Source organism: Haemaphysalis longicornis, unplaced genomic scaffold (assembly GCF_048455015.1).
Source record: "Haemaphysalis longicornis isolate Haplotype H1 unplaced genomic scaffold, Haemaphysalis longicornis Haplotype H1 scaffold_3, whole genome shotgun sequence".
NCBI lineage: Eukaryota > Metazoa > Arthropoda > Arachnida > Ixodida > Ixodidae > Haemaphysalis > Haemaphysalis longicornis.
The window spans coordinates 64,097,026-64,121,537 of record NW_027526335.1 but is presented as its reverse complement, the minus strand read 5'-3'; the positions used below and the strand labels follow the sequence as shown (position 1 = coordinate 64,121,537).

Here is a 24,512-nt window from a genome sequence, read left to right as displayed (position 1 = left end):
ATACCATAAAAATTATAAATTCATACAAATAACGAGAACAGAGTTTGGAAAATTTAAGTACGCAAGCACTGCACCCGTTCAAAGCACGACGCGTTACGTCAACGCGTTCATTCTATAGAGAGAGATCAATTAATTAGGCATGCACGTAGTGTAGAAGATGCATCAAATGGTTGCAAGGGTACCTCCGTGAACTTTTATGCATGGTTACAGAATGATTACCGCATACCTTTCAGTAACACTCTTTTGACAGGGTGATGTACTTGCTAATTCATTTGTATTCAGGCTTTAATGCGCTTTAGTAGTAAGTCAAATCTACCAAAAGGTTCTCCTGCACTTTCTGACTTATGGACCTCCTCTTGTATAAAACACGGCAATGTATTTTTCTCTGTGCGTGATTATAACACATTATTCAATTTTTTTATTTGAAATACATCAGTTGTAAGAGAGAGAGAGAGAGAGAGAGAGAGAGAGATGCTTGTTGGCTGGAAAGACTAGCCAGGACTTGGTCCTTGCCTGTCCGAGGTGGTAGGTCTCCTCAGTCCAGGATACCTCTGGCGGTGGCTGCCGTCTTCGCCCGATTTACCAGATTCCGCCGGTCCTCCGGATCCTCGCCTACGATCAGGGCCTCCACCTTTCAGCAATGTTGTATTGACCGGTTGTATGGGGGCTTGCGTTATCTTGTGGTGCGGCAGTCATTGTTGTTAAGGGTGCTTGGCTATCCACAGGCGGGTCTGGGTGGCGGTCCTCGCAAGGACACTCCAGGATCATGTGTGGCAAGGCGTCGGGTATGTCTCAGTAAGGGCAGAGATACGGAAATTGCGTGCGGTAGATGGGTTCACTATTATTTCATGCGTGTACATGTTTGTTTGGAAGCGACGAAAGATTACGTTTGCTTCGTCGTTGAGATTGAGGTGTGGTGGGGGATATCTCCTCAGCTCAATTCAGTAGTGGTGCGGTATGGCCCTACATGTGATAGGTACACCTGCTGCGCTCGTTGCAGCACATATTTTGGGTGACGAAAAGCCCGGCTGGTATGTGCTCGGGCTGCAGCGAGTGCTACTTCGTTTCCAGCCATTCTTTCATGCCCCGGGTTCGAGGCATCCACACTGCATCTGCAATAATCGTCGCGGACCAACGATGCAGGGTACTTAGGTCGGCAACAATAACGGCTCGTAACCCCGAAACGGCGGAAGAAGCAGCCATCGCCTTGGGAATAACCACCTGCTGCGGCAGAGCACTATTATCCACCGACTCTAAAACGGCATGTCGGAACTTCCAAAAAGGACGCGTGTCCTGGACAGCACTTTAAATCCTAAAGACGCACCCCCAATTTTTTGACACCTATGTCACCTTGACAGAGAGAAAAAACAGTCTTTTTTACTCTTTTTATATAGGGGACACCAGAAAATTGCCCCAATCAGCTCTTGTAATAGAGGTAGACGTCTATACTCTAGTTGAAATACCGCCTTTTTGAGTGTGCTACACGATAGTGTTTTTTTTTTTTTTCTGACGTCTGGTCTCTCGAATCCGCTTCCAGGGGCCTCGCTGTCGGGCCAGGGACCCAGACTGGTTCGCGAGCCGCCTCCGCGTCTTCGCTTCCACAACAGCACGGGGGGAAGCCTGGAGTGTTCGGCGCGGGGTCACCCAACGCCGGACCTCCGCTGGCTCGCCCTGGATGACACCGGTGTAGCCCAAGGGTCGCCCGCGCTGGACCTTCCTGGGTTACGCCGGGTGCGGGCCGACGGATCCCTCGAGTTCCTGCCGTTCCGGGCAGACCAGTACCGGCAAGACGTCCACTCGGCTACGTACCGCTGCCTCGCCTCGAATCGCATCGGAGTCGTCGGTAGCAGAGACGTCCATGTGCGCGCCGGTGAGCGATTTTCTGTTGTTTTAACGCAACCAGCGTCGGTCTTGCGGATGCAGGTTCAATACTCGTTGCGATACTTCGATCTGAGAGACTACTGGGGCACACTACACCCGCAAATATATTAAGCAAGCACGCAGGCATCAATGCAGACGACCGTTTTAATGCGTAGCATTGTTTGGCTAGTAACCTCAAGATTGGGGGGGGAGGGGGGGGTACCTCCGAATTTTCAACCACGCTTATCGTTCTGCAGTTGTTCTTCCTCATGCGATACCCACTAGCACCATCTTTGTGGCTTATAACAACCAGCCTGAATGCGAAGTGTGTGTGTGCAACAAGTTTACAAAATACTACTACTTCCGTGCATTCATTGTGTATTACGTATCTAAACGTAATCAATATTACATTATGGTTCTTCTACTAGCGAAACAGTTCATACATTCCCACGTTATTTACCACACAAGCAGCCTCAGGAAGATTAAAGGAAAACAGAAGTACACGCACGAACATTACAACGTTCTTTGATTAAATAAGTGACGTAGGGTTGGCTTTTAGACAAATAACTAATAACCTTATTTAAAAAGCGGCACGGAAGGGAGGCGAGGTTAAAGACATATAGACCACAGCGCATTAATTAGTACACTGGCAGATGTCTCGGCCCTTCAGGGATTTCTCGACGGCTGATAACCGCAATAAATTCAGGTCGGGTGTTCCTACTGGTGCATTTCGAGCAGTGGGTTCAAGGTAATTGAAATAAATGCAAAACACACGAGGATCATTGCCTATAAATATAGTTCAGTTCTACACGGCCGCCCCAACACAATCATACAGCAAAAGCTGATTCCACTGTACACGACAAGGTGAAGTTTTTACATGCATGATTGCCTAAAAATCTCTCTTGATCGCGGACTCCACGACGTAAAAAATAAACAGTTATCCCGAATGTAATTTTAAATGTTGACTTACCGGAGGCGTCAACCCCGATAACAAAAATAACACGTTCACGAGACGAGCACCTTTTGCAGAAGGTCAATTTCGGAGATGTTTGTAGACGTCTACTGACGGAGCTGTTTTACACTGCATAATTATGCACTCTAAGGAAGTCGTGTGGTTCAGCTTCCCCACAATGCACGTGAGGGACCAATCCAAGTCGCCAACAAAGCAAGTTCGCCAAGTGAGAGCACCGTACACACAATTTCACTGAAATAAAAATTGTGATCCGCGCGGAGGCATTCCCCACGGCAAGACACCATGTCTGAAATTGCGGGATGTCGAAACGCAGACCGCAAATTTTAGCTAAATTGTATGTTATACATCATCATTCCCCAACATTTTCTTGGCTGTATATATTGGCATAATGAGTGCCGGGTGGTGAAACTGAACCACTGAATTGCCTCATTTTCTTTGCTCGCGCTGGTCAAGAATTTTAGGCTACGGTCGATCGACTACTTTTTCTGTCAGCGCTTCTACCCTTTCTTTTCAATTTTTTTCCATCCCTTTGGTGTAAAAAAGCGGGCAATGTCGAAGTGGCTTCCGTGAACGGGAAGACCGGCCTGCCGGTGCTGGGATACAACACAGGGATATCCAAGTAACTCACATTAAGCCTGCCCAGCGAGAAGCCGCGTGACTCGCAAGCGGGCGCTGTCTTGCCTCCCGCCGCCCCCCTTCCTCTCCCGTCTCGGCCTCTGCGGACGGCGTACGTATAGCCGGAGCTGCCAGCCTGTGTCAGCGAGAAAATGAGATCCGCCTCGCGACAAGTCCGAGCCAAATGCCGTCCTCTCTTCTGCGACGTCGCTCGGGTTCCTGCCAGGCATCCTCCATTCCTTCATCTTTAGCTCTCGCTGTCCAGCCACTCTCTCCCCCGCCCTCACGCTCTCATCCCAGTCCTCCCAGCTTCCGCATCGCTCCGCCAAAAAAGAAAACGCTGTTCGAAGCCTGAATGTGACCGCCACGGGTCGGCGGACGACCGGCCTTACGGAAAGCTAGCTCCGAGGCTTGCTCTTTCCTGGGTTTTGGTGCTTTTTTAAATAGCTGCCTTTCTTTCCCGTCGTCCGCTCCTTGCGAATCCGTGGCGCTCAAGCGAGTCAATGCTCTGGGCCTTTTTGCTGCTCTTATTTGCTTTCTCTATGCTCTTTGGTGACTTGCGGGAAGCCCACGGCTGGCTTGGAAGCTGATATTGGCTGACTCAGAAGGCAGAAGTTGCTTTTGGCTGACATGTGTACGGAGTTCCGCGTTTGTTTTGGAAGACCGGTTTGCGGTTGTGTGGTCACAGGCGCCATGCTGGAATGGAAGTCCGGCAAAAAAAAGGGACAGGACGAAATCGCTGGGGTGCGAAAATGGATTGCTCAGAACTGCAAGGCGATCGCTTTGTCAAGCTCTTTTTATTACTTTTTTTTTGTTTCTCTCGTTTTGGAGAATCGGACACCCACACCACTTAAACGTTTAGTTAGTAATTGCGGCTGAGGGAAAGAAATGGCTGAGACACCACGATGTAACTCTTGATCGACCTGTAACTAGTGACCAAAGTAATCGACTTTGTTTTACTCCTCTTTGCCAGCGTGAATTGTTAAGAAAAACAAGCGTCTCGAAAGCAGGACCTTGAGTCAGCCGTCATCCATATCGCATTTTTTGCTGATGTTCGGATGTTCGGTGAGCAGTATGGTGCACAGATATATATATATATATATATATATATATATATATATATATATAGAGAGAGAGAGAGAGAGAGAGAGAGAGAGAACGATCTCTAATGAAATCTGCCGATGTTAGCCGGGCTAAAATGCTAAACTTGCTACGCCAGTTGATGACGTGATGAAGATGATGGCGATGATGTTGAAGAACTTTGTTGCGTGCAGAGACATCGAGGTCTTTACAGAGACTGGTCTAGACCTCTGTGTTGCAGGTACTCTATCAGAGCTTTTGTCGATGTGCTTACAACTACATCTGATGCTTTTTTGTTAAAATTGGGCGGAGGTGACTGGCGGTGCTTCTAGAGTGAGCGTTGTATCCAGTTATAGGGAATGTTTACCGACTACCGAGAGGGCACATTTCCAAATAATATTTAAATAAAGACGTATTAAAGACGTAACATTCAAATACGCCTGATTATTCAAGAGCGTATCTGATTATCCCGTTCTTAATTTTCTTTGTGGGTTCCCAAAATCCTAAACGAATTCTAATATAGAAAATAGGTTTGAAAAGCGCCCACTTTGTTGCTGACCCCCAGACTGAGTCATGGAACAGAATAAACCAAGTTTTCTTTTCATCCCGCGCGGTCAAAGAGCCTGCAAAGCGGCTGGTTATTACGAACGGCGGAAAAGTAGTGCAGGAAGTGTTTAAGGAGGTTAGCTGTGGGAAAGAAAAGTCGTGTTTGCTACTAAACACATACCCGCGTGTATACGCGGATATCCCCAGAAGGAAAAGGAAGAAAAAAATGGCTTCGAAACAATCTACATTATGCGTGCATAGCATCAGGTAGGCCGCGCTAATGAAATAATTAGACACTTCCCCGTAAACCTCAACTATTCATCAAATGAAGTTTAGCTTTTGTTGCCTCTAGAGGAAACTGAATTAGCTTCTGTGGTCTTTCAAATGTTCCATTTCGTCGCTGGACGTATGCCGGATTGGAATGGTGCCAAGTGAAAGCAGGCGTGCGCAAAACACGCGAACACCACAGCCTGGCGTGCACAGAAAAGAGAAAGTGATTGCGCTTTCAGTCATTAGTCTTCCGCGTTTGTCCTCGTAACGCCGCCTCGGTGCCAATGCCAGCTTATACCAATCTGGCACTTCCGTTATTCTCACAACGGACACCAGAACGAACGGACTCTCTTTGTAAAACCCAGCCTTTGCGGCTTGCAGCTCCTCCGTCCCATCTTCTGCGTAAGCCTGCTTGCTCTGACTCCTCTCTAGCATCGCCATTTTTTTTTTCTTCTTCTGCGGTTGCTTGGGAGGAAAGAATAGCAGAAGGCGAGTGCGAATAACGCCTGCTTCGTCCGTTGTTTTTGCGTGGCACGAGTTAATAAAAGCATGCCTGCCCGCCCGGGACGCACTGAATGGGAACCGCGCGTTCTGTGTGCGCCACAACCACCCTACTTCCGCGACGCTCTGTTCGTTCAGCCGTATACGTCGCCGACAAGCTGTTGCTGCCCGGCCCGACTTTCGGGTCTGCAATTCTCCCGCCTCGATGGCCTCGGATGCGGTGGCACCGGGCATTTTCCTTCCTTTCAGCTTAGTCCGCGTGTTGTTTTATTTTTCCGCTTCGCATCCAAGCGTCGCGATGCTGAGTGTCGGACGATACGCGAAAACTATATTTCTTCGCGGGTTCAAAAGAGCTTAGTTTGTCAGTTTGAAAACTAGCCTACGCTTTTTTTCTGTTCAACGATTACGCCTGGGTGACTATATAGGCGAACGAAAACCCCACGAAGACACTTAAATATCATTCGTTCTAAAAGCCTCGATTTAATGTCGTTTTAACCTCGAGCTCTTTGACGTTCCACCTCGCCTTCTTTTTTCGAACGCACCGAATGCTTATCGCGGATATTTTTACCCCTTTACTCACGTAAATAGCGCATTTGGGTCCAATAGCATTACGCTCTTAAAAAAAAAACTTATAGTAGCGTAAGTGCAGATTACAAAGGGGCGACCAACGCGGTAGGATTTGAAGCGCCTTCTCTGACAACCGCAGCCGGTGCATGAACGAAGAAGCGAGCGGCGGCGAAAGATGCGGCGAACTCGAAACTAAAGCGGGGCAAACTGTTCGCATGGCGACGCAGTGAAACATCCCCCTCGCGAGGGGCACGATCAAATGCAGAGCATTTCCGGGGGCGCACGACGTTAAGTAGTTTGCGTTACGTTAATGTTGTTGCACTTGTGGCAACTGCGGACGAGAGAGCGCTCGTCAGCAGTAAAAGTGGCAGCCTCGGCGCACGTTGAGTCCGAGAGAGGGGAGAGAGTGTCCTTGAAACGTGCCTGGGCGCGCTATCGAATGTTGATCGCGCCGATAGCGAAACGTCTGAGCCGGGCATGTCGAGGCGAGCGATGCGTACTACTACGGACGCCTAGAGCGGGTGACATCGTGAGTTAAAGAAATGCTCTGCATTTAAAAGGCTGGTAAAGGGGAAATTAAAACGCGAGCAATGATTGCAAGCACGGGGGTGCAAAGGGAATGGGATTGTCAGGGTCTGTCGAAGCCAAAGGCATCACTGCCCCGTGTTTTTGACGTAGTTTACGAGCCAGAAATAGAAACACAACACTCTCGCAGCGGATCACGCGTTCGTACAAATCGGCAGGAGTAACAACGCCGCGAGTAATGCGACCGTCGCCGCAGCGCCCGTGCGAATAATGTAAACGTCACCGCCTGCCGATAAGGTTGTCCGGGAAGCAGAAAGGGCCGCTACGCCATGTGCAAGCGTAAACCCCACGCCGATCCGGCGGCACAGAAGGACGAGCGGGTCACGACGCCTGGAGCATCGTGGTAACGATGCTGTCACTAAAAAAATCACATACACTTTGATGTAAGTGTTGTTGCACTGTCATGCCGTCATGACCCCAACACATCTTCGCTGGTAAACCACCTTCACAGAGGGAAATGGCTTACGATTGTTTTTACAATGGCAGCCTGTCAATGTCCGGTGTCCCGAAAATCGGCGGTCATCATTACAACTAATATCGTCATCATTAGTTATAAGCGGCTATCTCCTTCCACGAGACTCAGGAAAGTGACAGGGGATGGGCCATAAAGTAGTGGGGGTCAGGTTCATTTGATCTAGGAAGGCATCTTTCCCGCGGTATCATGCTTGTGAGATGGCGCTCCCGTTTCACCGATAGTGTTTGCTTCTGCGAAGTGTGAAAGGTTGTAGTCAGTAGCAACACCCACACCCTGTGTCGAATTGGTAGGCACCCGCGGGTCGCTGCATGCATACGCAGACGATCGTTCAGTGCACGTGCGCTTCGAGTTTAGGAATTCAATTACCATCGGCACGCTGCGGCTCTACTCGGTGAGGCATGCCCCCGATGCGGTTCCGAAACAACACCGATCCGTCCAGGAGGGCAAATGTTCGCTGGCTCCCATCACGTCACGCCTCGCCCCGCAAGATTGATCACCTCTAGCGACAGAACCACAAGTACAGGTACATGACTCATTTAAATGTCGCTAATTCTACCAGCAATGACCACCCCGAGCACCCGTCCATAGTTAAGGCTGCCGTATCTAGGGTGTGTTTCTTCCGAAGTGCTGCTAACGGAAGGGAAGGAGTCGACACCGCCTCCGGCCTTCTTTCGTCACACCGACCAAAAAATCCATTCTTTCATTCGGCAGCTTGTTCAACGCCCAACTGGAAACTTCGGGACACTTACGAAACACGGGCGCACGCTTCCTCGCATACGGGATGGAAAGCCATAGCGCTACCCCGTCAGAAATTAATAGTCTGCCCCCTGCACTGGCATGTGCACCCGAAAGGAGGAATGTGACCGTGAATACCGAGCTGAACTACAGCAACTTCCGACCAGCTGCTCCAGAAACGAAACGTGCGCAAACTTAACCTAAAGTTCCTCTCTATAATCAGAACGCCAGCGGCAGTCGTGGAACGCAGAGTAAAGAACACTTGCCGACGTCAGTGGTCTCGGAATGGCGGAAAAGCGAAACTTTTGCGCGCAGGCACCGTTTTTAATTAAGATAGCATTTAGATTTCGCAGCCGTGGCAGTAGCTAGGGGAATCGCCGCAGTGGTTAGGGTAAGTTGAGAAGGACGAAGACAAAAAGACCCCTGGGGGCAAAATATTTTCTTTTTCCATCTCAGAGTTCGCACGCAACAGGCCCTCCACCTAGCTCACGCAATGGGTGTAGCCCGAAACAACCCGTTCCCGTTTGAACCCGTACCGTTTGAACCCATTCCCGAAACGCCCTTCCCGTTTGACCCGTCCCGTGTGCCCCCGCTCCCGATACCACCTTCCCATTTGGGCCCTTCCAGTTACAACCGGTTCCCCAAACGCCCTTCCCGTCTGAACCCGTGTTGTTTCAACCCATTTAAATTTCTGAAAATATGCGTTACCGTTTTTGAAAGTGTTCCCCAAAATGTGCATCCAAGGATTAGGCCATGCACTACTGTACAATTCTCCATGGAGGAATTTTTCTGCAATTAAGCATATATACGGCCGATCTTTCGGGTCGATAAAAGTTTGCGAACGCCTAAGGCCTATACTGTGCTCTTGAAGCTCCTTGAATAAGGACGTGCTACCGCATTTCTCGTTCGTCTGGCTTTAGTGCGGAATCAAGAACTTTGTTCGTTCATTCATGGCTGTCCCCAGAAAAGAAACAATCGCACTGGAATTATGCTCTCGAAAGAATTTTTTTTCGATCCCGATGCTCCTAGCGGACACAACGGCGAACTAACAGGTCAGGGCAGGAAAGAGTTCGCTGTTAAAAAAACTTGTGAAGAGAACATGTTGGTTTAAATCCCAAAAGTTGCACGGTTTCTTTTTGTAATCAAAAGGCGTGCACCCGAGTGGAAATACAACTAGTACATGCACCCATTCGGCAAAACTACGTGCTTTGCATGTGATGCATGTCTGTGCTGGCATTTCAAAGAGCAGTTCTAAATCCAGCAGCTGGTTCGGCAAAAAATGTTTGAAGCATTAGATGGATGACTACCTAAACGTTATGCACTAAATTTGCTTTTCCGCGTACTGCGCGCCCGTCTATGTATTATCCGTAAAAAGTACACCCAAAAGAACAGAGCTTCGAGTGTTCTTAACGCCTGGATGAAAAATGTGCGCGAAGCATTTCCCCCAAGAGAAAATTTCAGCTTTAGACTTCAATGGCCATCTTTGTACAAACATTTGCATATACAGTGGCCGTTAGCCCCACATTAAAATGGATCGTAAAAACCAAGGGCTTGGCCCATAATAGTTACCGCTTTCATAAAATACGTCTTTCATTAGTTAGCAAGATTTAGTAATCAAATCTCGCGAAATCTTTTTCCTGAGTAGGCCCTTTGCTACACCTTATGAATTATTAATTATATTTGTTAAAAGATCTAAGTTTGTTTTCGGCACGATACGAGCGACACAAGCTGGCACTGCACCCGCGACAAGAGGTTCTATTTTGTTACTTTTCTTTCCTTTCTATCTGGGTGTTACATATGGAAAGAAGTGCATGTGCATTCGTATATTAAAAAAACATTCTATGCTTTTAAACTCCCATGCAACCTTCCGCGCCCAAACCCACACCGCTGTCGAAATACACATGCGAGCAACACGCTTCAGACCACTCGACCGATGCGGAAGCAGACGGAAGGGTGCGCTTTCTGCTCTAATTACACAACGCTCTACGGGGTCGGACGTAAGGCCGCAACCTTGGTGTTGTTTTAAATCTACGCAACTTATCGTAAAACAAACCATGGCAACAGGTTTGCGTAGATTAATAGGACATAACTGCAATTCAATTCCGCCAGCCGCAACTTCTTTACTGTGGAATACGTTTGACGGAACTTCAATTTAATGTTCAGGTTTCATCAGTCGTAATTGTAGTTTTGACTTTCGGTTACATGGGATGTAACTCAAAACACTGGGTTGAAATATTGATCGACGTGACATTAAGTTAAAAAATCCCACGCCTCAGACCGAATCAACTGAGTCGCACTGGGCACGTTATTCCGTGAAGGGGCTAAATGGGAATATATGAAAATATGAAATAGGAAGGTTGTTTTGTACCGGGTTGAAACGGGAGGGAACAAACGAGGAGCTCAAAGCAGAAATGGGTTCAAATGGGAACAGGCGAAATGGGAAAGGGCGATACGGGAAGGTCGTTTTGCGCCAGGTTGAAACGGGGGGGTACAAGCGGGAAGGTTGAAATGGGAATGGGTTCAAACAGGAACCTCTCCACGCTACTGTTCGTGAAACCGTATTAGGGCGCAACCCTTTGGCGGCCGTCTCTGCGCTGAGCCGCGTTGTCGGCGCAACCGAGTGAACGATAGCAGGACCGGCGAGTGAAAGAAAAATTCCCCCGCACCTCCCCGAGGGGGATTGTGAGGATGCAGAAAAGCGAACGTCGAACGCAACGTCCTCGGGTACCATGCGAGGAAGGCACCGCACAACCTTCGATACGTCGATGGGCACGTTCACCGCCTCTCCCTTGATTCCAAACTGCCCGTTGCCTTGAGTCAGCCGCCTGATGCTCATGAAGGGGAGTCGAGGCGCGATGAGCCGCTCTTCGACCGGGTTCAGATCGGGAAGATGCGCCGGCCGCGGAGGATAACGGTAGCCAAAACTCACGCAGCCATCCTCTTCGCAGCTTTGTCTTCTTCTCCTTCTTCTTCTTCAGCGGTTCCCCTACGGGAAGATGACGATGGTGGTTGAACGCGAAGCTATCTCGTGATGGATTGTTTGGTTGGCCAATCCCTAGGGGCATCATGCCACAATCATCATCAGACGCGCTGCTCTGCTCTTCGACCGAGTTCAGATCGGGAAGATGCGCCGGCCGAGGAGGATAACGGTAGCCAAAACTCACGCAGCCCTCCTCTTCGCAGCTTTGTCTTCTTCTCCTTCTTCTTCTTCAGCGGTTCCCCTACGGGAAGATGACGATGGTGGTTGAACGCGAAGCTATCTCGTGATGGATTGTTTGGTTGGCCAATCCCTAGGGGCATCATGCCACAATCATCATCAGACGCGCTGCTCCGCTCTTCGACCGGGTTCAGATCGGGAAGATGCGCCGGCCGAGGAGGATAACGGTAGCCAAAACTCACGCAGCCCTCCTCTTCGCAGCTTTGTCTTCTTCTCCTTCTTCTTCTTCAGCGGTTCCCCTACGGGAAGATGACGATGGTGGTTGAACGCGAAGCTATCTCGTGATGGATTGTTTGGTTGGCCAATCCCTAGGGGCATCATGCCACAATCATCATCAGACGCGCTGCTCCGCTCTTCGACCGGGTTCAGATCGGGAAGATGCGCCGGCCGAGGAGGATAACGGTAGCCAAAACTCACGCAGCCCTCCTCTTCGCAGCTTTGTCTTCTTCTCCTTCTTCTTCTTCAGCGGTTCCCCTACGGGAAGATGACGATGGTGGTTGAACGCGAAGCTATCTCGTGATGGATTGTTTGGTTGGCCAATCCCTAGGGGCATCATGCCACAATCATCATCAGACGCGCTGCTCCGCTCTTCGACCGGGTTCAGATCGGGAAGATGCGCCGGCCGAGGAGGATAACGGTAGCCAAAACTCACGCAGCCCTCCTCTTCGCAGCTTTGTCTTCTTCTCCTTCTTCTTCTTCAGCGGTTCCCCTACGGGAAGATGACGATGGTGGTTGAACGCGAAGCTATCTCGTGATGGATTGTTTGGTTGGCCAATCCCTAGGGGCATCATGCCACAATCATCATCAGACGCGCTGCGCACGCCGGCCAAGGGACGCACGACAACCCCCGACTATAATGCATTTCTGCATAAAAGCGAACGATGAAAGAAAGCAAAGGAGGAGAATGTCGCGAAACTTGGGAGGAGAGGGGGGTTTGCCGTGGCGGCGCGAGCAAGCGTTCTCCGAAGTGTTCGGTGGGGGTGGGGAGGGAGCAGTGTGCTGTGCCCGCACAAGGCGCTCGACAAGGGACGCTTTGGCGAAAACGTGATGGGGGCGTGCGCGTGACTATGATGTGCGTTCGCTTAAGACGCAGTTCGCGGTCCCTTCCTGAGACGCACTTTACGCCACAGACGCAGAGGCTAATCATCTCTTCCGTCGAGAAAACCCACAAGTGAGTGCTGCCTCAGCGCACTGCTGCTATGCCCTAATATCGCATTGAGTAATATCATAATCGCCATCCAATTTTTTAAAAGTGGACATCGAGTGTCAATTGCATTTCGAATGACCACAACAGCGAACTTCCGTTTATTGACTCTGCGTGGACATACACCAAAATCTAGAGCCGCCTTATAGGCTCCAGGGTTTTTTATAATGTTGAGCACAGCAGTAAACATAGACCGGCTAATTTCATCAATATGACAATAACTAACAGTGGAAATATTTTCCTGCTTCTAAACTTCAGCTTGTAATTCGAATAAGCATGGTATCACAGATGCATACCTTTTTCATTTAAAATCTGCAACTTCGGTATTATGAACTTGATCCGCTATCAAAAAGCGCGGAACTGGATATTCACGTTCGACTGCTGTCACTATACATCAAAATGTGCAGGGAGCTTCGAATTTCGAGGGCCATTTATCACTGCTCGGAAAAAGCTTAAACTGTTCAGCGTACTTACTTTTAAATTTGCGGGGCTTATATCTTATACTTGGGATATTTAATAAAAAATTACCCTTGCGTGGCGGCTGTCAATGGGAAAGTTTTCGAGCTTACTTTTAATAATCTCTTCGTGCGCCGAACTATTCCCTAAGCGAAACGCGCAACCAGATGGTGAGCAGAATAAGGTGTTGGAAATAGCGTCACACATAAACGCGCGTTTAAAAAAAGCCGAAATCAGCGGAACTGAGAAGCACATCGCCTTTCAGGGAAATTGATTTTTCAATCCTGACCACAAATTAATGCTAGGGTAAGTCGCCAGATGGCACCAGCATTAGAAGCAAAGACGTTTTCTTTTTTTGTTTGTTTGAAAATTGTGCGCGGTTCTTCGGCTTCGGAATGAAAATAACGACTCAGTTCAGGGCTTGAGATGGAAGAAGAAAGTGGGGAGTTTCGAAACTCGTTTTATTAACACGTTAATTTTAGCGGTGGAAGAGTGCTGTTGAAAAACAAAATCGCAGACAGGCAGTATCGACCGAGAAAGCAAAAATACTAACTATACTAAATACTAAATACTAAATATAAGAATACTAAATACTAAAAATAAGAACAGCTGCTGCAAGTTTCTAAAACCAAAATATGATTTTCCGGTTAATAAATACCAGACCGCGCCTAGGCTTTCTGGGGCGGTTGTGCTGTGTTATCAGTACACACTATTCAGGTCCTGGTGCTGCGCACGTCGTGCCAAGACAGATGTCAATACGCCATCTCTGCCCAGTAGGTGACGGTTGACCCGATGGCAAAGGCATTTTTTTGTTTTGTGCGAAAGTTGGCGCATTTGTTCTGGGGCGGAATTGTTTGTGCGTCCTCTCTTGTAAAACCGCAAAGGTTGATGTTTCCTCTCCTATTGCCTGCGCGTTCAATTATGATGCGTCATTTGGTGTGTAAACTGGCGGCACTTGGCGGAGAGTCTTATGCTGGCCCACTGGATTCCTAAAGGCCACCAACAACACATTAGGTATTTCTATCGTTCTGTAATAACTTGTTTTTTATGCGGTTATGTTGTGGCTCAGCAAGCAGTTTACTTGAAAATTTTACGAACTTGTTCTTGTTGCTAGCCCCCAATGGCTGTTTTTAGTGTGCCACTTGTAAGAATCGTTTTGTAAACATTGGTAACTTGTTATAGTATAGGGCGGCGCCTTTATAACACACCCTAGTTTCCGCGTCCTCATATGTGGTTTCTAATAAATTCTCTTTACACCCGCAAAAGCATAATAGCACATCTGGGCCGGTTTCGCGTGAACGGCTCATAGCCTCAATCACGAAGACCAAATTATAGACACCTCCCGTATTTCCCCGTTTACAATTCGCTTGCGCGAAGGATGAGTCGTAGCAGAGGAAAGTAGAGCAGTGGTTCCACAGCTCGGGGTGGCTGGTCGGGCTAGAGAACTACACCGTTGCGGTAGACCACCATTTGTGATTGCTTTGCTGCATCAAGCATTCACAGAACGCGGTATCGGTTCACAGCCACTGAAACTGTCGACGGTTTTGTTAGCGCCGGCAGCACGCATGCAGCAGACTACGCGCTGCCGCCTGTTTGGCCGATGCGCGCGATGAGCTCTGTAGTCTCGCTGCCCCTACAATGCTCATGCGCGCTGTTTCCGTGCGTGCCGTTAGGATGCTCTGGTATGCCACATGCCGCCATGTACCCCCTAGGTGTGATCGCTATAGTACGTATTACACCCAACCAACATAACGAGGTGCTAATCATTTTCCCAAAATACTGGTCAATAAACTAATTAACGGCGCGATATATGCAGGATTACAACATTTCGAGCTTCCTAGGAATATGAAAACGGTGGAAAAATTTTCCTTTCATGTCCATGGTAAAAGTACCTGCTAACGCTGGATAAAGTTTTGGAAAGCAGCCCTAAGCTCGTCAAAAAACAAGCGAAAGTTGTTTTCAGATAGTTTTCATGCTTTTAAATGTTCGTTTTTATTTGATCTGAAATGCTGATTAATTTTGTGCCCGCAATCACACGTGAGAAGACATAAAAAGGAAAGCTCATTTTCTCCAGACAGTTTGTGGATAATATCTGAAGCAGACTAGTAGATGTTTATAATGTTTCACAGTAAGCTAACATTAAAAGGGAACGTTTGAAAAAGAAATGAAAAGTTTTAACCTACATTTTCATTTAGCTGCAGCTTTTCTAAAGGTTAAAAGGGCAGATATCGACCGGAAAGGAACTGGCTATTTGCCCGAGAACAAAAATTTTCGCCAGACTATCTAGTTAACCAGAACTAGACCGAGCAACAAAAATGTTTCGCATTTTTTGACCCTAGCTGAATGGAATTCTGAAGGCACCATTTTTTATGCGCGGATCCAGAAAGGAGGTCAAGCCAATGCCTGCCTAATTAACCTCAGAGAATAAACGAGCTAGATTACACGTCAATAAAGCGTAGCACGTGCATGCCTCTTCTCACCGCGAACATTAATTCTCATTGCGCTTCGGAAGATCCGTTTTCTTCATCGGCTAGATCGGAAGACCTCTTCATTTAGTGCCGAAACTCAAACAATGCGATTCTGCGAAGACGATTCTCATATCAGGCAAGAATTACATAAGCACAAGGGAAAAGGTAAAAAATGCAGCCAGAAGAAAGCCAGGCAGAAAGGCCGGCCAAATTGGGCTCTGTTTTCTTACGACTGGACCCCCCAGGCATGTTTTTAAACTCTGGGAATTGCTAAGCCACGCGTAATGAGAAGTAAAGGTACGGAAATTGGGAGCTCCCTGTACGCGTCATTTGCATTAAGGTCTACGGCAGGTGCTCCTGATTAATTAGCTGCTATCGATTTTCTAAAAACGTTGCGGATTTCTGCTTACTTAAGCGAACGCACGTGCCCCAGGAGCTTGACCTGAGACATTTTTGTCAAACCTGAAAGCTGCGCCGAACAAAAGAAATGTTTCATTTTATTTGGCTTGCTTAGCTGCTCTGGATCGCTGTATAATGGAAAAACCAAGAACAGTGCCGCCATAAAATTCAAATGAAAATAAATTGTGGCTGAGCTGTTTCATTTTCTATTCTTTTGTGATATTACGCTTTTGCGTGTATACTATTTTCTGCAAAACATTAAATGACCCAGTAGGCGAAATTCGTTGCCGGTGCGACCAAAAATGGTTCTACAAATGGCTGACGTCACGAGGAGAATGAATTTTTTGAAGCCAATACCTGGTTACTTTTGGTATGAGATCCGAATCGGGCTGAAAAGCAGCTAGTCGAGTACGAACCCACCCAACCCGGCCGATCCGTGGCTCTAGTTTATAGGCAGGGGCCTAGTGAGTGAGTTGGGGTCCTCAAACTAAAAACGTGCGTTCGAAACATGTACTGACGCCTACGGAAGTAGTTTCAACTAGTTAAGTAGGCAAGCAGCAAAGCACGTTTGCTCTCATAGCGTCCGTAGGGGCAAAGAGAAAACAACAGAGAAGACAAGGACACGAAGAAAAAATGATATTGGCGAGGGTAATGATAGGGCACACTTGCACTAGTGGAGACCTGTAAGAGTGATTTGAGCACGATATATACACAAGTAGCAGGTGACCTTTAATCTAATAGCGCGTGTAGGGAAAACAACGGCGATTAGCCAAGTCTATTAGTCTAAGTGAAGATGAAATTATGTTCGTGAGAGAAGATGACAATCATGACAGACCGAACACATCAAACATCAATGTTTTCAGTTCTGAGTGTCCCTGAAAGTTTTGTAGCCGCAAGGACGCATTCGGTTGTGATTTTTTTGGATGTTGTTATATTTTATTGCCAACTGTTTTAAAGAAATGGTGGCGAGGAAGAGTATGAGGAGGTGGAACAACTTTATTCAACTGAAGATCTGGTAGGTCGACGGGCTCCTTAGTCCAGGACTGCGTTGTTTCTCCCGCCGACTTCGCAGTTTCGGTCAGCCGCAGCTGCCTATCCGAAATAGTATATACAAGTATCAACAGAATTGACAAGATAGCTAGTTTGTTGTGGCTGATTATAAACACGGCGCAAATAATAATAAAAAGAAGATTCAGAAAAGAAACGAGATGCACGATTGCGCTTACTGGTAACTGATTTTTATTTAAGAAGGCACAATATTCTAGGAGCCAACGTGTGGCAATGCACCTGCCCACAAATTCACCCCCATGACACGTGCCAAGCAGCAGATAAAGCTTTCAATATTAGTAGCTGAATAAAAGTCTATCTAACCTCGCTCTCTAGAAAAACGAGTTTCTTCTCACGCAATTTCACTGGAGAATGGTGAACTCAACGGTCTTTTTTCTTCTTTTTGCGCCGAAGGCCCGTGTCAATTCCCTTGTCGATTGGTCTCTATGCCATGCCAAGGTTGTTACCTAAGCCGCGAAACATTGGCCCGCACGTAACAAGCTTAGCTTGGCTGTTGGCCCTGCAGTGCAGAGTGATGTGCGAACCACAACCAAGCTATTCGAGCATTCAACCATACACGTTGTATACAACCCTACATCCCTACAACGATACAACCATACAACCATACATCCATACAAGCTATTCCAGGTGTTCAACTACACGTCTCTTCATGAGAAGCAATGTGGTTTCTTGGGGAATCAGTTTAGGTAAGGTTCCGTTGAGCCATTTATTATCAGTTTCAGTGCGAAAGAATTCTTATCCGCACGTATAGTTAAACCTAGGTGTAATGAACCTCTATGTAACTAATTCCTGGATTTAACTAAGTTTTTCAATTCTCCATTGCCACCTGCACTGAAGTCCATGTGTTTGCGACCGCTTTGTAACGAAGCAATTGCGGCGGGTAACCTTGACATAACAAAGTCGGCAAACTGATCAGTCATTGTTTTCCGCACTTTCATTAAAAATCTGCCAGAGAAACTGACTAATTTAGCGAAGACTAGCCCTACTGTAAGGACGGAGTGGAGCGGCTGGTGCCATCCCGTGGTTAATGTAGCATCCACTTCTGGTTTTGCTTGCGTAGCGTGACACCACACCAGGTAGCAAGAGTAACTACACTTAACTGTTTTTTTTTTCGCCTGTACCGCAAGCTGCCGTGAATTTCCACGTGCGAGTGCGGGTTCGTTTCTGCTCGGACGTTCTGTCGGCGTGTAGTCACTCATCTCCACTGCTGTCTATGGCATCGGTCCGTCGGTGGTTAGTTCTGCTGCCAGAAAATGAAAATTCGTGTCTTTTCAAGACAAGCTCTGAATTTTAAATTGCGTCTACGCCGGCGAGAAAGCAGAATGTTGCCGCCCGGTAGAGTATCCCAGCTATCACCCTTTCAACAATTTTGAGTGCGGTAAAGAGCATCAAGTTCGCAAAAAAGGCGCTATTTCAGCATACGGGTGGTTCTAGAAACGCATTAAGGCACCGAAAAGAGTCAAAGGGCAAAAGTGATACGAAAGTTACGTTTGTCCATCCGGGGTAAGTGTCTTTGCTTCTTTGGAGCACAGTGTTGTGCCTACGTTCGTGCGAAAGCAGCAGGTGCAACTCAGGCAGTTTATCATTGTGAAATAAATTTACGAAGCGGGAGTTCACCTTCACTGATGTCTAGCACTTTGACTTCATTTATGCTTCCTTCCCGTGAGTCTTAACTCAAAACCTTCATGTAACGAAAACCTGCATGTAACGAAAAATAGCAAACTTGCGTCAACTTCGTTACATCCAGCAGTAACTGTATACAATACGGCGTACCTGGATCTCAAGATGGCCGATGACTCGAATTGTAAAAAAAAAAAAAAACAACATGTCAAAGAATGTTCCAAGTTACACCAAACTTCTCGGCGAAGCTCCTATAGAAAAAGTGAAGTAACTCATTGGAAAAAAAAACGCATATTTGGGTCTGATTGAGTGGAGCTCCGAACCACCGGCTTTCGACCAATTACCTTTATTTACACTGTTGTAACCACTAAACGTGTTAGCTTTTGCCAATTATGCTGGAGTTTGACAGTAACCCGCATCTCCCACACCACCACAGCACAGTCACTGCAGGGGGACCCCTTGAATTTGTTGTGGCCTTCGACCTGTCTCTAACAATGTTGGAGACATTGTTAGAGGCATTGGAAGAGAAACCACGGTTCGGCCTCTTTTTTGAATCAACAAGAGGAAGGAAACACCATAATTCAGGGTTCGAGCTTATAGTTAAATCGTCAATGTTTGTTCTATGAGTAAATGCGTTTTTGTTTCGCCGCGACGCAACGAATGCCCCTCCCCCTTCCCCCCCCCCCCCCCCCCCAAAAAAAAAAATTAAAAATATCCCTCGCGTCTCTTTCCCAAAGCGAAGTACACAAATTAATACTCGCACTTGGTGAAGATACGGTGATAAGCGCTTGACAGCACTACTATCCCTGCCACTTCTGTGTAACAGCCCTGAATTCAGATAAACTAAATACACAAAAAAATGTGGTTGATTCCTCTGTCATACGAATCGGTAAAAAACGAATGTGAAATGTGTAATGAAATCTGCAGCTGAGCATGATTTGCGGGTCGGCGGCTCTCTTTGGGGGTGTGCTTGGCGAGTGACACCCTGTTGGCTGGTCGCTTCGGAAAAGGTGTACTGGCGTCATTTCCGTAACGAATATGACATCAGAGAAATCTTGGTGTATCTCTGCATAAAAACTTTCTTGTTAATATATAATACCCGAAAAGAAACAAGCCTAGGTATAACGTACTCGTTGGTTCTAAAAGTTGCTTCCCCGCAAGAAGACCCTGTGTGCAGGGGTGCACCCTTTACAGGCCGCTTGCTTCGTTGTGCTAGCGTACTTTCCGTGACGGATATGACGTCACTCAAATGTTTGTGTATCCCGGAATAAAACACTTTCGTTTTAAAATGTGCTGTCACAAGGAGGCTATTTTGGTGTTGCACCCCAAAAACGGCGCATCCTCTGCCCTGAACCCCTAAGCAGTGCATTTCCTTTTTACTTTGCTGCAGTTAGATGTGGCGTAGAAGATTGAGCGCTGATGAAACCGAGGGAAACAGCCTTAGCGCGACGGTCTCCTGCCTGGCTGCGTCTCGTGCTGATGCCGCGCTATCCCCATTTCGCACGCGCCGCGGTCATGGCGCGCAAACTGACAACGTCGGCATTTTCTCCCTCTTTTCTGCTACGCCGCAGCTTCTTTCCTTCAGTCCCCGCCTGATGCGGGGTCGTTAAGTATCGTTAGGCAAGTCCTCTTGTTTTTTGTATCGGCGTTTCGAACCTTTAAAGTAGGACTAGTGCCTGTCCGCCGTTATCTTTCCAAATTCTTACAGCGCCGCTAATCGCTTTCGATAGTTGCTCTCAGGGACGATCACTCAATCATTTCGATGAACACGGTTAATGAAGGCGGCTTGACTAGCTCGCAGCTTTTTCGCGTTCATTACGAGACATTATTTTCTTTCTTGTTTTTGGTAAATTACCCAATTAACTGGGTGCAGTTTTATTTCTCCTCGGTGTGCTTCTACGCCAGTGCGCGCTTACTCCTGCGTCAGCCAAGCGAGCCTTAGTAAAAGCGTCTATCGCATATTGAGCTGTTTTTTTTTTTTTGTTGTTGTCGTTCTTGTTGTTGTTGTTGCCGTCGTCGTCGTCGTCGCGGAGTGGGATGATTGCCCTCCTCCAACCAAACATTTCTCCGTATATATGCGTTTGTAGCTGCATGCGTTAAGAAAGCCCATCACAGTCCTCGGCTATTTCAACGCTTTTCGCCGTCCGTAGTCTCCACAATGAACCCGATTTTTAAGATGGACCATGGGTGGCATATTAGTTCTCAATAATTTCAAGAGTGTATTCTATTGGTGCATTTAGATCAGCTGACAAAAGAAAGGTGAACAATGATAATCCTTCCTGGTGAACACTGGCACAATTCAGGCATTCTCTTCTACCATCCGGGAACGTTGCCTGGACGTTTCTCCCAAGCCAACGTGCTCTCACTTAAACATGACTTAACGCGTGCAACATCTAGGCACGAAAAAATTAATCTTCATCCTGTTCACTCATACTCAGGATGGCTTCATTCAATATGTTGCGAGAATTACATTCTGAGTACGAGGGAAGGAAAAATAGAGTACACACGTAAAGCGAGGTCTCGTTGAAAATAGTTATGGTTGTCCAACTATCATGGGGTGTTCGGGAGGAAGTTTGCTAAGCTCCTGAAAAGAGCGATCTTGTTCGCACTAGCTTCTCCTTTATAATGCGCACGCACGGGAACGCCCACACGCCCGTGCACGCACACAGAAACGCACGTCAGCGACACAACCGCTACGGTTTAACCAACAGTGATACCAGATATTCGTGCTCACGTTATAAGCGTCGAATCTATGTTGAAATTGTGTGCACACCTCCTGGTTCAAGAATTGCAAACGAAAAATTGGTGTGGCTTAGCTTTGGTTACCCTAGTTGATAGTGAAAGCTTCCCTCCCATGGCCAGGCCCATTATCGAGGTGTCGTCGAGGTGTGGTTTTGCAACGATATAAAGACATGTTTGCAATGAATACACTGCTTATTCATCATTTTTTCGCCTCACGGCATTTTTTAAGCCTCGCCGCTGTACGAGCGACCACATCTGGATGTTCGTCTTCCTCCATTGCACACAGCTCTGCGCCCCACAAGGCGTTCTGGCTTTCCTTTGTGGCGCGAGATTATCGCTGCGGCGGCGGCCTCCTCGCCTTCCTCCGCCAGGTGGTGACACGGACTCCACGCACGTCTCCCTTCCCAACTCGCCTGTCTCTCCCCTGCCGCTAATCTCTCCCCACCATCGGGCCGCTTCTCCATGCCGGGCGCTCCGCCAGGGGACGACGCGGGTCCCGCGCCCCTTTCTGTTCCCTCCTCGCCTATCTCTCGCCAGAAGGGTTGCAAGCTGGGCTACTTGGAAAGACATATTCTTGGATGACGCCAGCGCCAACTTAAACAAAGCCAAAGGAAGTGGGACACAAGTTGTATCGACGTGCGTTTGAGAGAGCATGAATTGTCATTAAGCCCCCCCCCCCCCCCCCATCATCCAATCTTTATTCACATGGTATTAAGTGCCGCGGATGTAAACCGAATTTTCCTGCAACTTACATTTTACTGAGGCACCATGAACAAATGCCCCGCGAAATTATAGAAGCGTTCCATATAGCAGAAAGAGTAGAGAAGTGCGTCAGCCAAGCGAGCGTGTCTTCGTGCCAGTGAGATTGCATATCTGCGGGGGCCTTGACTGTAGCCGGTGTCTATCTAGTTGCCGTATCACCGAAGTTTTTGTGAACTTGTTTTGCTCATGCGCAGTGTTTTTATTATTTCGTGTTAAGTGTTTATGTTCACCCTTATTGATATCAAACTTTAGTTTTTAGACCAGTGTCTGTCCTTGGGTTCCACTTCCTTTGTCTTTGTTTAAGTTCGCGTTGGTTTCATCCAAGAGTAAGCCCATCTCTCCCCCTCCACCTACCTCTCCCCGCCATCGGGTCGCTGCTCCGGGCCGGACGCTTGCGTAAGAATATGTGGTTCGACCATTAACGCTCAAGGTCAAAGCTGTCACCCCGCGAAGAGCGCCCGAGGTAACGTAGTGTAGCTTTCGCGTCAAAAACGTCTAACGACGAAGATGGTTGAACACGAAGCATTCTCGTAATGGATTCTTTAGTTGGCCAATCCCACATGGCGAGTATGTTTTACTCTGGTGGTAAGCACCACCTTTCTAGACAGATCGAGTGAAATCACTTTAAAAGGGTTGAAAGTTGGGCGAGTTGGTAAGGACGCATCTCAAAAAACAAACAACGCGCAAATTAACGGGAACATCAACACAAGCGCAGTGCTGTCTTCATGTGTTCGTGTCCCCGTTAATTTGCGCGTGCGCAGTTTTTTATTTTAAATAACTAAGATGGGGTCAGGGCGATTACGAGTCAACCCATCCAACGAGCCAGTACATCCTACGTTGGATGTGTTGCCTCGTTGGATGTACTGGCACGATGGATGTGTTGACATGCTTTTGGATGTAGCTGCTCGTTGGATATAGTTGCTCGTTGGATATGGTGGCGCGTTGGATGTAGTGGCACGTTGGATTTTATGGCACGTTGGATGTAGTTGCTCACCCTTCTGAATAGGGAAGGTGTAAGCATGGCAGCGTCGATAGATTCTGTCAGGAACATGACCCCCTTCCCTTCTCGTGGCTTTGTTGTGTCCCCCTCCGTCGGCGGGAGTGAGGTGTTGCCTCCACCGACGCCAGCTAGTCGCAACCGTTTGTATGGGCCTAGCCGGCGGCTTTTTACAAGGCGTCGGGGGAGGCTTTCCTGTCCTCCTCCTGGCCTTCAGGGACCGGCAGGGGGAGTTCTGAGGCCAAAACGTTAATTAGTACGTGCGCTGCGGCGGGGAGGCGGCTTCCCTTATGGCCGCTCGCCCATCCTTTAACGAGTTCGTCCGGAGCTGTGACCGAGAGCGGTCGCATCAATAGTTGCTCCAGTGGCGGTTTCTGTGCGCCTGAGTATTTCTGAGGATCATTTGACAAGTTTTTATCCACACCCTCGCGTTACCCATCCCGTTATCACCCACGTGATCTTTTAGATGCGAAGCATTTCATAGTCGGGGCTATGTCCCTCCCTTGTTGTTGTTGTTGCACCGTCCACACCCCCACTGCGCATGCTCGGCTTGCTGAACGCCCGGTGGTGTCTTACCCTTTAATGGCTCTTGGAGCGAGTGTTGCTGGTGTCTTCCTGGGCCGCCACGAGACGAGCATGATTCTTTCTCCTCCTCACAGCCGTATAAACCAGGTGTGCACACGCGCTTAGCGCTACTCCACTGCGCATACGCGTCTCTCCTCAATTCTTCTGGTGTGCACACGCGGTGCGCGCTACTCCACTGCGCATGCGCGTCTCTCCTCCATTCTCATCTTACCAGCCGTATAAGCCAGGTGTGCACACACGCTGAACGCCGTTCAGTCTGCTTTGAACCCCCGTCTTTGCCGGTTCTGCTACGCTGCTGTCACACCAACCAACCCCCACTGCTGCTTCGCATCCTCCTCGGGATTCCCCCTACGGGAACATGGCGTAATTTTTTTAGCTTACGCGCGTTCTGCAAAAAACAAAACAGTGCCTTGGAACAAAGAATGGGTTTCCTTGGCTAGCCCAAGCTGCAGCGCGTAATTAGCGACGCAAATGGCAGTGGTGGCCCGATCCAAGGGCGAGAGTTTTAGGCGAGCTCCCGCGCAAGCAAACGCCATGCACGCTGGTTCCCCCCCTTCCGTGCGTCGAGAGGAATTCGGGGAAATCAGGTCCTTGTGTTGCACTTCCTTCGTCTTCGTCTGAGTTCGCGCTGGTTTTCTCCAAGAAGACAGGTGACTGACCCGCACGGTGAACGTCCATCGGGATTCCGCAGCCCCTTCGGTCCAAAGGGAGCTTTCGGTGCATGAATATATCAATTTGTTTTTTCATTTTGTTTTTATTTTTATTTGTTTTTGGGCAGGATACCCAG

General features: G+C 48.1%; 1 protein-coding gene across 1 annotated transcript in view; it reads left to right on the top strand.

Annotated features, from left to right (window-relative positions):
• LOC144174538 (cell adhesion molecule Dscam1-like) overlaps positions 1 to 24,512 on the top strand; it is a 345,506-nt gene that overhangs the window by 131,387 nt on the left and 189,607 nt on the right. Inside the window, exon 3 of the mRNA XM_077703291.1 lies at positions 1,538 to 1,870. Coding sequence (XP_077559417.1) covers positions 1,538 to 1,870 — 333 coding nt within the window. The remainder of the gene's footprint in view (positions 1 to 1,537; positions 1,871 to 24,512) is intronic.